Genomic DNA, 14,854 nt, shown 5'->3' with positions numbered 1-14,854 from the left:
ACACACTTTTTCCATTTCTCTTTTTCTTTCCCTTTCCTATTTTAATCCATGTCTCTGTCTCACTCCCTCTCTCCCTCTCTCTCTCACACACACGCTCACTTTGCTGGGTTAATGTAGCATGACCAGGCTTCAGAGCACAGAGGCTGGGTGGTGTTGCATTAACCTTGACCCACGCTAGTCACTAAAATACACCCACCCAAGACCTTGACACACTTCCTCACCCACTCCTCTCTGTGCTAGCTGAGGTGAGGGACGAGGGTTCATATATAAACTCTGCACTGGACACACACTCTGCTCTATATTTCACTCAGCTGAGTGAGGTAAGCTGTGCCACTACATTTAAAAGCACATGATAAAAGTGTAGCATAGGATAAGGAAATGTATATGAATAAATTGATTTGAATAAAAGGTTTTTAATATGAGGTAAGCATAAATATAATGCCCTTGTCCTTCATTTCTTCCTTTGACTGAGATTCACAAATTATTAAAATACACTCTAGATAAGAGCTGTAACAATAAAACAGTCCTGGTGTTATTGCTGTCCTCACACAACATCACAGTATCATGGCCAGTTACATAAAATTCACAGTAAACATTTTCCTTTTATTTCTCATCCCATATTGATTACGTAAGACTATCAATAAGTGTTTGTTTTCCTTCTTAGTGGTACGTTACTGTTTTGGACTAACACCATACACACTGAATTGATGAGAAATCTCAGTTTTGAACAAAAACCACAAATAAATGCATAGCTCTCTATGCAGTTGTCTTTAAATATTACCCTGAGATGCTTAACAAAAAAAGTCTATGATACCCCTTTCCTTTCTGACCTAATGTGTCTAATCCGGTAGCTAGTCCCTGATCCAATGAGCTGCCTTCAGCTGAATAATTTACATAAATGAGTGTGTTTGGATAAGCATCCGTGGTGGGTCTGTCTACAGAAGCTGGACTAGAGTCGCAGAATTACAGCCAGGTTTTCCACCATTTAGTGATGCCTCACACAAAAAATGCAGATTCCTGCTTTCTGCGTATTATCAATATGTTTAACATTTTGGGTTTTTTGACTAAGTGATTGGTTACAGTGATGATAAACGCTAGATGGAATCTAGATGGAACGAATGGAGGTTTTTCTTGCCACTGTATTCCTTGGTTTGATTGTAAGGGCTCTAGATGAAGGCCCAGATTTCTGTCAGGCTGGGACAATGCCTAATGCTATACGGATAATATGAATACTCTAAGCTAGTTGACTCCATGTTTGCAGCATAGATAAAACCAAAGTGTGTCCTTTCATTGCTACCATTTTGGCTCAGAATGATTTCAAATTTCAGAAGAAAGGCTTCTTTGAAGACTGCTGTGTCTCTGCCAGTATTATCACATCATTTTCTGATTCTTCTATAGGAATGCTCTCAACATACTTTTTGAACATTTATCTAAAGGCATAGATGACTGTGTTCTACGTATCATGTAGCATCATCATCATCTTGTGACTATATTTTTTGGTGGGTCAGAATGGCATTAACAAAATACAAGCTTACGGGATATCACACTTGACTTGGCAGAAAAGCAACTATCTGGTGAATTCTTGGAGTAACCACATAGGCAGGCTAGAATCAATAGCACACAGTCATTCAGCGTGCAGTCTGGCAGCAGTAATAGAGCAACATACAGAGCAACCACTATCATTAACTAGGGTTGGAGGGTTTCAGCAGAATATATCATTTTTAAAAATCTCACACAAAAGGCATAAAATTAGTCCGGAAAAGGAGATGGAAAAGGATATTCAGGGATATTCTGGGAAAAGGGATATTCATTCGCAAGGACACTGTAGTGCACACACATTTTTAATGAATTAACATTAAGCAGTCTTCCAGTATTTTGCCATATATCTTATAATAGAAATGGCTCTGTATAGCATAGACACACTGAGGGCCGAGGACATTTATCAGTCCTTTATTAAAGTCGTGTGTAAATGTTTTGCTAAGCCAAGACGGTCTAAAAATTTCCAACTGATTTTCAAAGAACTGGAAATTGGTTTTATTCATACCTACAGGTGCAGTGGAACCTCTGCATGCGAATTGAACTAGTTCTGGAGGCGAGTTCTTAAGGTGAAAATTCGTATTGCGATGTGAATTTTCCAATAAGAAATAAATGCAGATAATCCAAAAATATTACCAATAATACTAATTTCCAAGGGTCAAGAGTCCTCACAGGAAGTTTGTGCCACCAAGCTTGGGCTAAAAATAGAACAGACCACCCACACCACCAATCTGTCAACAAAAAAACACGCGAAAAATCACGTAGCTTTTCAACGCATGTCGACGCCAATGTTGGTATCAAGGTTGACGCTTTCAAACAATTCGTAACCTTGCTTTGTTTGGTCTCCCTTGGCCTCCCACTGACGCAAACAAGTTTCGTTCGTTCGTATGCCGAAAATGCTTCGTATGCTTCGTAAAGCAATTTGTATGGGAGGGCATTTGTATGCCGAGGTTCTACTGTATATGTTGAATGTAAATCTTCTGAAAATTATTTGCATGTAGTGATGTACACAAAAGTCTATAAATGTTCAAGTGCACAGTGCATAGCTGTGAGCACAAAATGGTTGTTGGGGTAAAGTCAGAAAAACATAAGTGGAATTTTTTGGCCGTTATTAGTGTCTGTTGCAGTTTCCATTTCTGACCACTAGGTGAAATAATAATTCTCTTAAGTAAATGGGGCAGCAAAAAAAATAAAATAAAAACACAAATCAGTGGAACATCACCTTATATTATTGGTCATTCTGAATAGTATATTTAAGAGAATTTAAAATGGCTGGAGTAGTGAATGAGGACTTGAATGAAGATGCACAAAGGTTTTTCCAGACAGCTGAGTCAATGTGCATATTGTTAATGTCACTATTTCCGATTTTCTCATTACTGTAAATGGTCTTAGTGGTATTGTCCACACACTGAGCAGTCATCAGATTTCCCTTCGAGCTCGAGCAGAAGGGGAATGTAATATCAATACAGAAATCTGTAACGTTTAAATGTGCTTAACTCGTCTGTTTGAGTGATTAATAAGTAATTTTGTTAATTGCAACAACAAAAAAAAGTGTGTGTATGTGTGAGTCTGGAGAAGGGAGAGAGAGAAGGAGAGACCTCTCCTTTCTGCATGAGCAGCTCGCTGACACGTGCTAATAGCAGAATGGTAGGAGGGAGGGGAGTGTAAAAGGAGCATAAACACACATTAAACATACTGAACTTGTCCTTTCTCTTATAGATTGAGCGTAATTAATAATTAAACGGCGCTTGGTGTAATGGGTTGACCCAGCTGAACTGTTCATTACTCAAACGGCAGAGGCATCACTCAAACTATTTTCTGCCATGCCCTTCCCTTCAGCGCCCTGAGGCCAGGGAACACTGCCTGTGCTGCTGCCACCTACTTTCAGCTGACCAAGGTGTTAACACACACACAGAGCAGCCACTAAATTACCCATTTCTCCCAGTGTGAGTGAGGGTGTCTGAATGAGACACACAGGGTTGGCAGGGACTTTGTGGGACCTACTTTATAAGAATAATCCAGTCCAGAGAAAGTGAGAGGACCTGACTGGCTTAAAGGAATACTCCAGCGTCTTTCTACCTAACCTCTATCCACTGCATGTGTACAATTACCACAATTACCATTTCCTGTACTGAGAAGAGGATAGAAGGCCTCATAAAAATTTTAAATATGCCTATGACAATAAAGGTCTTAAAGGAAAACTCTATCCTGAATCAAATTAAATATGTTTTTATTGAAGTAGTTCTGTTTCGGTAATTTGTTGGTTGGAGTATTTTCATTGTTCCTGCGAGAAGGTGGCAGTTGTCTATTGCTCCGATGTCACAGTGGGATTTTTGCTAAAAGAGTTATAATGGGAGAAAAACATTATCTCGAACATAAGTGGTAGTATTGCATTTTTGCTGCTTGAAGAGTAGAGAGTTCTTATCACACACCATATTTCAGTGTTCTATCAAATCCAGTGTAGAAGTTAGGAAGACAGCAAACACTGAGCTCAGAGACCTGCGGCTATTGGATGTAATTGCACTGACCTACAGCAGGGTCTCGTCTCAACTAGTTACTACGAGTTGACAAGAAGCATCTATAAATGACAATTGTGATGGTGTTGATGGTGGTATTAGCATGAAAGCTGGACAGAAGCACCGCTGCATCTCTCTTTTTAGGTAGAGCTAATTCACACCAGCGCCATGTGGGTAGTTGAATGGCATTGTGGGTAATGTACGACATGTTTACTTAGAGACTTCAGGAAATATATTAACGAAGAGGTTCTACCTTCTAATATATAAATAAGATTTTGTAAAGGTTTTGTGATATATTAATCCATTCTAGGAGCTGGTTATATGTTTAATTGACATTGTTATCGCAGTTTTTTTCATTTTAAAATGTCAAGATGACGAATTGTCCTGACTTATATAGAACTTATAAATGCATTGAAATTGCATTAAGTTAATGAATGCATGGTATATAAATGTGTCATGCATAAATGTTTATTAACCCAACCTCTGTCTTTAGGCTTCCATTATAAGCGAGCTTTGTGTAGCTGTGTTTCACATTTTATTTCTCTTCCTAGTACAGTGAAATTAATTGTTTTTTTCTGTGGTAATTGAACTAGCGTTACAGTCCGAGTTAAGAAATTCTTTAAAAAAAACTGTAAAAAGGGGGATCTATAGAGGGCAAGTGAAGAAAGAGTGAACAGAACAAGAGAAAAGAAACACTCATAAAGTGCACCAAAATATTCTATGAATTACAATTATCTTCAACCTTGAATTGGGAGCAGGCAGTTAGCATCAGTCATCAATTTTGTGCTAAATCAGAGCATTGTGTGTGTACCTGAACTAGGGATGAAGTGCATCATGAATATGTGTGAGTGTGTGTGTGTGGTTGTCATGGAGAGGCATTAATAATCGGTTGCAAGGTCTCATGGGGCTCAGGTGAGGGGTGAATAAACAGCTAAATGAGGTAATACACACAAGAGCTCCCTTTGTCCCCCCTCTCGCTGTCTGTCTTTCTGTCTCTCTCTCTCTCTCGCTCTCTCTCTCTCTCTCTCTCTCGCTCTTCATCAGTTTGTCTAACTCTCAGTCCTGCTCTCCGTTGTTGCATTGTGTTATGCTGAAGCATACAGCCTGTGCTCGGTGCCCAGCGGCTCGTTTGACCATCTGCAGGGCAGCTTGTCTTTTATTGATGCGCTCTGCCCGTGTGTTGAGAAGGAGCTGATGTCCCTAATAAGACTCCTGCTTAAATTCACCGCTGTAATTACTGATCTAATTTTGCCTGATAATTGCTGCCAGGCAATTACATGTATATTTACCGCTGGTATTGTGGAGAAAGCGAGGCTCCGGGTCTCCGACCGTTTGTGGTGCCTGATAATGGCAGCGAGCTGCATAATACAGCAGCGCTTTCATCATCATCCTCTTCTTTATCTTACTACAGCCACATCAAAGCGCTCTCGTGAAGTGCAGATGTGTGTTTTCTACTATATCTGTGCATATTCGCTGGCAGGTGTGTGCGTGTGTGTGTGTGTGTGTGTGTGTGTGTGTGTGTAGGAGAGTTTGTGTAAGCCTTCAGGCTGTCGGCCCAGGCTGTGTAATGATGTATGGCTGCTTCACTAGGCTGCAGCTCACTCGAGCGGTGACACATCCTCGGCTCTCATTGCTTTGTTAATTTAAATAGGTGCATGCATCATACTCCTGCAACCTACCTGGAGCACAGGGCATAAAGAGAGCAAGTAAAATTACAGGAGGAGGAAAGCAGCCCAAAGGGCTTTTTAATAGCCAATAGGATCAATCCACTTTTCTGTGATTTGAGTGGATGACTTCTGCATTATTTTGTGCGTCTTTCTGTGTAATGAGATTGCAGTCGGTTGGGCTGCAGGATAATGGATAAAATAATAATTGTGATTATTTTGCTCTGTATTGACATCATGATTATTTGCAACGTTTGTTATATTTTCTGTTTCGTTTTAAACTGACGTGTTTCTTTTTTTAATTTATTGATTCATTCATTTTGTTTAATTATTTTATTTCAACTGATTTGTTAGTAATGCTGTTATTACTATAACTACTACTTTGAATAATTATGATAATAATAGTGATATTTGTCTTTTACTTTCGTTTAATGTGTTTAATGTGATTCAATAAACACACTACGATGACAGTATGCGACCTATCAGATAGTTAAAACTTAATTTTATACATAAACACTTAATAAGCTCTAGTATGTTACATTAGGCTATTAGTAGAAGGATGGGGTACCTGTACCGTACCATAACATACCTTTTTTGGTACTTTACACTCTGTGTAATAACACATACATTTATTTCAGTGGAAAAATTAGTCGTAAGTTACTATTTCATTATGGTAGTTTATTAATTTACCAGACTGTTTGGCATAACATTATATTGGTAATGGAATTAATCAGTATGTATTCTCAATCATTGCTTTTAATCACATTGAAATCCTATATTAGAAATCAAACATTATAATGAGAGTTACTGATACCACACTGAACTTGATGATCTTCTAATAACATGTCCTGGAGTACTTAATGTATCTTATACCACAGACATTTTTGTTTATTGTTCATTGAAGTACAAATTCATATATTTGTAATGTTGTGGAACATCCACAGAAACAATTGGATCCTGTTATCCAGCAATAAGCCGCCTCTATTTTTGTCTTCTCTTGGAGTTACTAATTTATTTTTCATTCTCATGACCATAACCTTTCATAGACCGTTCAAGACACAAGAAAACTACTCATTTTACTTAATACCTTAAAATTTCGGCATCCTACGCACATTTGTAAGGGTTATTTTGATTTGATTGAGAAGTTTTACTTTTCCACTAATGGTGATTCAGGCATATTGCTGCTCATGATAAAGAATGGCTGCAGTTTTTCATAAACCTAGACAGATGCAGTAATTTCAATATTTTCGATATTCTAGCCTGACAAGACCTTCAGAGATTCAAGTGTTTATTGTTATATGCACAGTAAAATAGTTACACTGTGCAGTGATCTTCCGATCCCCATCAATTCTATAAAGGATTAGTTAGAAGTTAGTACTTTAGACGTTCTCCAGAAATTTGTGGTGAGAAATGGAGATTTAATGAAACTCACAGTTTGAACATTAATGGTCACAGTGTAGTGAGCTTCAAATTAGGATCCATAAATGCAATAGAAATAAAATGCATCAGTCTCTTGGTCTTGCTTGGGCAGCACTTTTTATCCATTTTCTCTTTCTTTCTTTCTTTCTTTCTTTCTTTCTTTCTTTCTTTCTTTCTTTCTTTCTTTCTTTCTTTCTTTCTTTCTTTCTTTCTTTCTTTCTTGCTCTCGCTCTCTCTCTCTCTCTCTCTCTCTCTCTCTCTCTCTCTCTCTTTCTCTCTCTCTCTCGGCTGTTACTCTGTTCCCGTACCTCTGTCTTACTATTCAGGGTCTCGGGTGTTTGTTCAGATTGTAATCATGGCTGTGCATCGTTCTGTATTGTATTTCTCCCGACAAAAGTGGGGTTCAGGTGCTGGAGATAAATCAATACACTCTGACTCTTTTCACCGAAGGCAAAACATCTTCATCAAGGAAACTAGCACATGCATATTATTGACTGTGTGGAGTTTTTTTGGATTTTGGGGGTGGGAGAAACTTACATGCATTCAGTCTGCTCGATTCAAGGTCTTTTAGCTATTTTTCTTTTCTTTTATGTCTATGCTGTTATCTTTCATACCTGTTTTCTATTAGGCCAAATGATGTCATTAGGGGTTGCGATGCAAAGTCACATGTATCTGAACTATAACAGTTTGATACTTTAATCATTTTCTTGTCTGTTTTCTTGATAACACTGTAATCCATGTTCTATGTTTCAGGATCCTCCTATGTTTCCAGTCGGTCAGTTCAGTGAGAAATTTGCGCACTTCATAACGCAGTGGTGAGTGTTTATGATTCAGCATTTTCTCCCCATTCATTATAAAGCTTATAAAAATGAAGAATCTGGCATTAATTTGAATGTAATCTGACATGAATTTAGCATGAGGGCCATGCCAAAACATTTGGTTTCTTAGTTTTGCCCACTGTCTGTTTTAAAACATTGCATTGATTTATCTTCAGTAAGCACTCAACTGTCCCATGAACACAATTGGAAACTCACACAGACACTGGGAGAACATGTGAAAGTCCACACAGCCAATAATTTAAGCTCAGGCACAAATTATATACAATTCAATATATGCACATTCAACATACACAAATTATATACTATTCAATATGCAATATATCATAAGAACTACCAGCTTGAGAGGGCGAAGGTAAACATGTGCTTCCTCCTGTACATGCCAGCCAACCACATCTTTTCAATTTGCTGCTCTTGCTGCATCACAAGGCTGTGTAACAGTCAGTGGAAACCAGTATCTGCCCCATTCTGCATACATGAGGCACCTATGACTGTTTAGTGTTGCTGTAATTGATGGGGATGAGAGCAGAGCCATTTTCCTCCCTTGGAGTCCCAGCAATGGATGGCAAATTTCACCTTTTTTTTTTTTTTAAAAAAAAGACATTTTTCAAAGTTTAGAGAGACATATAAAGTGTCAACCAAGACTGAGCATGCCAGTTGTTGTCTATGGGGTGAATAGGCTAACAGATTTTTTATCTTCATAAAATGGGAATAAGTCCCATTTCCTCTCGCCAAAACCAAGTGAGAATTTCCTTGGCACACTTCTCTGATTCATTTCAATTACTTGAACTTTCTAGAACTGGCACATAACACCCAACTAATAACATTTTTAGCGATTAAATTCAGAATCACTTTAAAATGATTGCTGGATGCAGGAATTGCCAGTATTGAAATTAGTACATTTTTCTTTAGAATGAATAGGCCTTGGGTTCATGCTGGGGAAATAGTACCCTGTCCATTTTGCAAGCCCATATGACACGTTCCTAGATGTTGATATGACCTGGCACTGTTGTTGTTGTTGTTGTTTTTTTAACCCACACTCTGGTGTCTTAAGTACACCAAACGACAAGAACTTTACACTAATAAAAAATATTTACACACACGCTTATCCCAGGTTGTGCCCCAAGCACCCAGAATCCCTCCTGCCTCTTGTCCCTCTTCCCCTTTCCTGTTTGGGACTTGTAAGCCCTGTGGCAATAACCAGATGTGTTGGGACTTGTTTAGCAGCTGTTGTTTACTCACCACCCACCTTATTTACACACACAGGTCAACTGGTTTTGCCCTATTACCCCTGCCTGGCACTGCTATGCCAATGCTCCGTGCTATTATTAGCCCGTTCTTGAGGATGCTTCATTCATCACAGCCCAAACAGCCTCTGTACACCTGTATGCCCCTGCAATCCCTGTTATCTTGTATATAGGTCAGGTTGAGTGATTTACCCCAGCTATGGGTAGATCTGTGCCAAGGAGAGCTGTTTATGAACTTACTTTACCCATCATTATTAACAAGGATGTCATTCAATATCAGATCATTCGTTTATTGTGACCTTTCTGAATATCTGGTAAGTTTTAATAGGAGGAAGCAGAAGAGTTGCTTTTAATGCTTAATTACTTCCATGTCCTTGGGTTAAGTTTGCACTTTGCTAAAATGAGAGCTAGGTTCTTTCATAAATGGTCTCTGCAGTCCCTCCTGTGGCTTTATTTTAACTGCATGTTTATCTGCGTACTCTGTTTCTCTCCACAGCATGAAAAAACAGCCAAAAGAACGTCCTGCCCCCAATAACCTCATGGTGAGTGTGTGTGTTTTTTTAGGGCAGCAGCCTTGTGAAAACTGCGTTATCAAACCTATATTTATTAAAAATGAGTCAGAGATTAAGTGGCAGCTTTTGTAAATGATGTTTTTTTTAAATCAAAGCTATAAAAATTGTTTTAGCAGAATTAAATGAACAGGTTTTGATTTTGTGGCTTGATTGGAATTGATTCAGAAGTGATAGTTTGCCTGATGAACTTATAATAGTGCAGACAGAACATTTAATGTATCTAATATTTATCAATATAACATAAACTTTAGCTTGAAATTGTGTTACTCCAGTGGCAGATCATTTATCTCTTTTTTTTTTCCTAGAAATAAGTAATAAATCCAAAGCCATCAGCAAACTAACTTAATAATTTAACTGAAATGAGTGTTTGTTTTAGAACAGTAGATGTGTCCCAAATGACATCCTATACACTACGATTTTTAGAGGGGTAATACTATTCTTTAGCGGAATTCCCAGAGTCAAACAAAATATTAAAATAAATGTATAAAATACACCTTTAATATTTTTTTAAATCACACTACATAGACTAATTTAAAAGATTTTAACTCACATTTATAAGCTGTCTTGTCCACCCGAGTGTCGTCGGCTATCTTGAACATTTTTTCCCATCAAGCATCAGTGGCTGGTAGCCCAGCCGATGTAAGCAAAGCTATGACCATTGAGTCCATCATCCGGGTGCTTGAAGTTTACTTTTACTTGTTGGAATTTTCAGTGTGAACTCACACTATTTTAAATACAAACTGGCACTGAATATTGCAAAAGCTTGTAATTTCAGAAGGATCACATACTTGGTATGTGATACCTTGTATTATAATGGAAAAGATTGGCTTAGAACCTTGGTTTTTATTTACACTTGTACACAAACGCAAGCTATTTATATGTTTGGAGCCTGGGCTGATATGGATAAAGGTTCTAAGAATTAGTCTCTTAAGGAAAAAAAATAGACTATGTCCAAAGAACAAGAACGTCCTGTGGAATTATGGGGGAAACCTAAATTCTCTACTAAGCTGCAGTCTCAGTTATAAGAGCATTACATTAATTACATATTCATTTCATTTTTCATTTTTAGAAATTAGTTGCAATAGAATTCTTACATGGTGCACCAGTTTTTATGTTTTTATTAGTAGTTTCTAAACTTAAACATAGTGACATTCTGCATTTACACTAGGCTATGTTTAAAATAAAGACAATATGAATAAGCAAATTTACTGTCATGGTTTTTCCAACATTAAAAATGGTCAAATTAGGAATACATAGTGTAACAAATGCTTTAGGAATACATAGTTTAACAATTTAATTAAAGTATACATATTTGCATCTCCTGTTCTGAATGTTATATTCATATTCTTTAATAGCTTGGATGGTCATTGTTTTCCTTTATACCTGCTTCTAGCTAATTTTGTATCGTCAGAGCTAGAGTGGATTCAGAGTGTCTATCATGTCTGTGCTTCCGTTCCTCTTTTAATGTTCTTTGGTATTGCTGTTAACCTTTGCACACATTCAGGCTGAACTTTGTTCTGGTCTTCTAAGATAGACAAAGTCTTTCCTGTTTGATGCCCTTTGTTGCCCTTTGATAGACATCTTGGATAACGCTTTAACACACAAGTTTGCAGCTACCAGCACTTCATGTATTGAAAGGCTGCGAACATTGTCATTTCAGCACCATGGACAGCAGCATCGTCCACCGAGAACCAGGTGCAAATGCAGCGTATGCTCACGTGTCTAAGTGGTAGTGTGTGTCAATATGGTTATGAGATTGTTGTCTGAAGGTACACAAGTCTCCACTCACAGCAGTGTACATCAAAGATCAAACCGTAATTGAGATTATTGAATGATTTCTCAACAAAATCAGCAGTATTCCCTCCCTTGTGCATTTGTGTATAGAGGTGTACATTACATGCCTAGGTTAGCACAATGGGAAAGCAGATCCAACATACTGGGTTTGTTTTTGAGTCCTGTGGTCTGTCTGGACTGAGATCTTATCCAATATTTTTTGTTAGTGCTTCTTAAATTTAAAAGCATTATAAGCAAAAATGAACCTCAGCAGTTCACATAGATTCTAGCTTACAGACATTCTGTTAACTCCGAGCAACTAAATTAGCTAGATAACATATTATAGCTCATGTTACAAGGCTGGAGAAGGACTTTGGCTAAAGGTGGAATCTTTCTTTTTGGCAGAAGAAACAAAAGGTCCTAAATTTTTCATTGGAGCTCAATCTATCTATATGTATGCAAGCTAGTATAGTCAAGGTAAAATTGTAAAGTGAACAACTGAAGATTGGAAAAGGACCAGGCAACGTTTTTCCCGTCTTCAAGTGTTCAGTATTGGTGAGCCTTTGCCAGGAGTAGACTCAGATTCCTGTTCTTGGCTAGCACGAGTGGAACTTTCTGCTGTTGAAGCCTGTCTGCTCCAGGTTTGGCATCTTGTAGATTTTGAGACACTTTTCTGCTCAACATAGTTGTCAAGAGTGGATATTTGAGTCCTCTGAACTCACCAAGTCATTTCTCCCTGCTTCAGTACAGTACTCAGTCTAGATTGATATTGTTTTCCTTTCAGATAAGGAATAGAGTGAGAGATTTTTCTTAATTAGCTGATACACTGACATCAAGATCGCAGGGCTGCATTCTGGCTCCTAGAAAAAGCATTGCTTGACGCCACTGAATGGCTCATTTCATTGAATGCTGGAATAAAGCACAGGATCTTATATACTCACTAAAAGCAAGGCCAGGCAACTACTTTGTTTAACACATATCATTTTATGGTATTGTTCATTGTAGCTTCTCAGAACACAAATAACCAGGGTAGTGATGACATTTCAAAACTTTAGCACAATTGTCATCACATATATAGCAAATAATCTTTTATTTTTTTAACTCCTGTTTATCACCACACATTTCAACCTGATCAGCTTGTGTACCACGTTTCTGCCGTGTGACGCTCCAGCAGTGATTGTGTAGTGATTGACATGTCCCCCTCCTCCCTATGGACTTCTCTCATTGTCACCCAGTTGTCATTGTCCTTTTAGCACTTTTTGTCCCAGAGGAGCATGCAGCACCGGAGGCCCCAGCTGCAGCACATGATGCTGCTGAGGACAAAAGAGCGAGTGCTGTAGCCTACACCCCAGATCTGTTAGAGACCTATAGAGACCTATAGGCTTCCTCCCCTCCCTCAGGCAGCCTGATTACAGACAGGGTGTGCATGCTCTCACGGAGGAGTGTGTCTGTGTCTTTTTGTGTGTGTGCTTCTGTTTTTGCAAATGTGTATGTGGGTAAGAGCAAGGGCTCAGGGGAGAAGCCCTTTAAAGAGAGACGCATCGCCTTGCTGAATGCCTGTGGCCCATACTGTAGGGAACTGGATGAGAGTAGGCTTTAAAAGCCCTTTGACATCACTGTGATGACTTGTTTACACATTAGCACGCTGAGGAGTCCCGGGAGAGTGATCCTAGCTTTTAGCTTGATAACACTGTGGCTTTGGGGGTGAAGCCCAACCTTTCTTTCTCTCTCTCTCTCTCTCTCTCTCTCTCTCTGTCTCACACACACACACACACACACACTCTCTCTCTCACACACACACACACACACACACACAAAAAACAAGGACACTGATTCTGCTCATCCATGCAAAACAAGGTCTTCAAGATTTCAATGAGCCTCACCTTCTTATTTTAGTTTCCTGAAGCACTTTTGGGGGGTATGATGGACTTCCTTAGGCTTCTTATTATTAATATTTCCTTCATGCTATTTTCAAATATTTGGTGAAATGTTTTGTGCCAAGAATATTCCACTTCAAATACAATCAATCAGTCTTTTTATGTTTTGTGCTGGAGCTTAGAGGCTAATGTATCTTACAATTAATGGAAGTCAGATTCACCCGAAGTCTTATAAGTAAATATTTGGCTTCAAACCTTATATAATTTTATATAAGTTTGTGTACATCTTAATCAGTAGCACATGTTTCATTTCACTTTCAGAGTAATCACATGCAACCTAAAACTAATATTTTGTTATTACTTAATATTCCAAACACTTAGTTTTATGCAAAATGTTAATATTAATAATATTTCCATAAGAATGGCAAGTAATTAAATATGCAACATCAGTCTCCTTATCAGAACAATTCAGCATCATAATAATGCTCTAATTGCTGTCTTGAATCATTTATCTAAGCAGCATTCATGAATGGATACCAAGTACATGTTACGGCTAGTGTGCACAAGGAATAAAAGATGGGGCACAAACTGTAGTCACCTATGAAATTATATACACAAATATGGTTTCCAAGAATTACACTTTAGCTCAGTTTAACAGTGAAAATAATATATTCACCGATCAGGCATAACATTATGAGCAGTGCCAGGTGAAGTGAATAACACTGATTATCTCCTCATCATGGCACCTGTTAGTGGGTGGGATATATTAGGCAGCAAGTGAACAGTTTGTCCTCAGAGTTGATGTGTTAGAAGCAGGAAAGCATAAGGATTTCAGTGAGTTTGGCCAAATTGTGATGGCTAGACGACTGGATTGGAGCATCTCCAAAACTGCAGCTCTTGTGGGGTGTTCCCGGTCTGCAGTGGCCAGTATCTTTCAAAAGTATCCTTTAAGTCCTGTAAGTTGCAAGGTGTGGCTCTTGGAAGCCCCACATTGCAACTTACAGGACCTGATGGATCTGCTGCTAACATTTTGGTGCCAGATACCACAGCACTCCTTCAGAGATCTAGTGGAGTCCATGCCTCAAAAGGTCAGGGCTGTTTTGGCAGCAAAAGGGGGGACCAACACAATATTAGGCAGGTGATCATAATGTTATGCCTGATCGGTGTATACACCTATGAAGGTCATTCTGATTGCATCAGCTTTCTGTTTCATGCAGGCACCTGTTTAAAAATGAAAATATACAGCAAAACAGTGTTGGAAGTATAAACATGATGACTTGGCTATGTACTGAGTGATAGACTTGCGCTACTTTTTGATTAGATGTTTATTATTTATTTTTTAAATATAACCCATGTCTATAGCTGATTGACCAAATTTATGGCAGAAATGTCCAGTTAATTTCCAATTCATTTT

General features: G+C 38.4%; 1 protein-coding gene across 1 annotated transcript in view; it reads left to right on the top strand.

Moving 5' to 3' along the window:
• Positions 1-14,854, top strand: part of map2k5 (mitogen-activated protein kinase kinase 5) — a 55,178-nt gene that overhangs the window by 34,531 nt on the left and 5,793 nt on the right. The window contains exons 20-21 of the mRNA XM_058381931.1: positions 7,889-7,950; positions 9,715-9,760. Coding sequence (XP_058237914.1) covers positions 7,889-7,950; positions 9,715-9,760 — 108 coding nt within the window. The remainder of the gene's footprint in view (positions 1-7,888; positions 7,951-9,714; positions 9,761-14,854) is intronic.

Source organism: Hemibagrus wyckioides, linkage group LG27, assembly GCF_019097595.1.
Source record: "Hemibagrus wyckioides isolate EC202008001 linkage group LG27, SWU_Hwy_1.0, whole genome shotgun sequence".
Lineage (NCBI taxonomy): Eukaryota > Metazoa > Chordata > Actinopteri > Siluriformes > Bagridae > Hemibagrus > Hemibagrus wyckioides.
The sequence above is the reverse complement of the archived record's forward strand: the minus strand, read 5'-3'. Positions and strand labels throughout refer to the sequence as shown.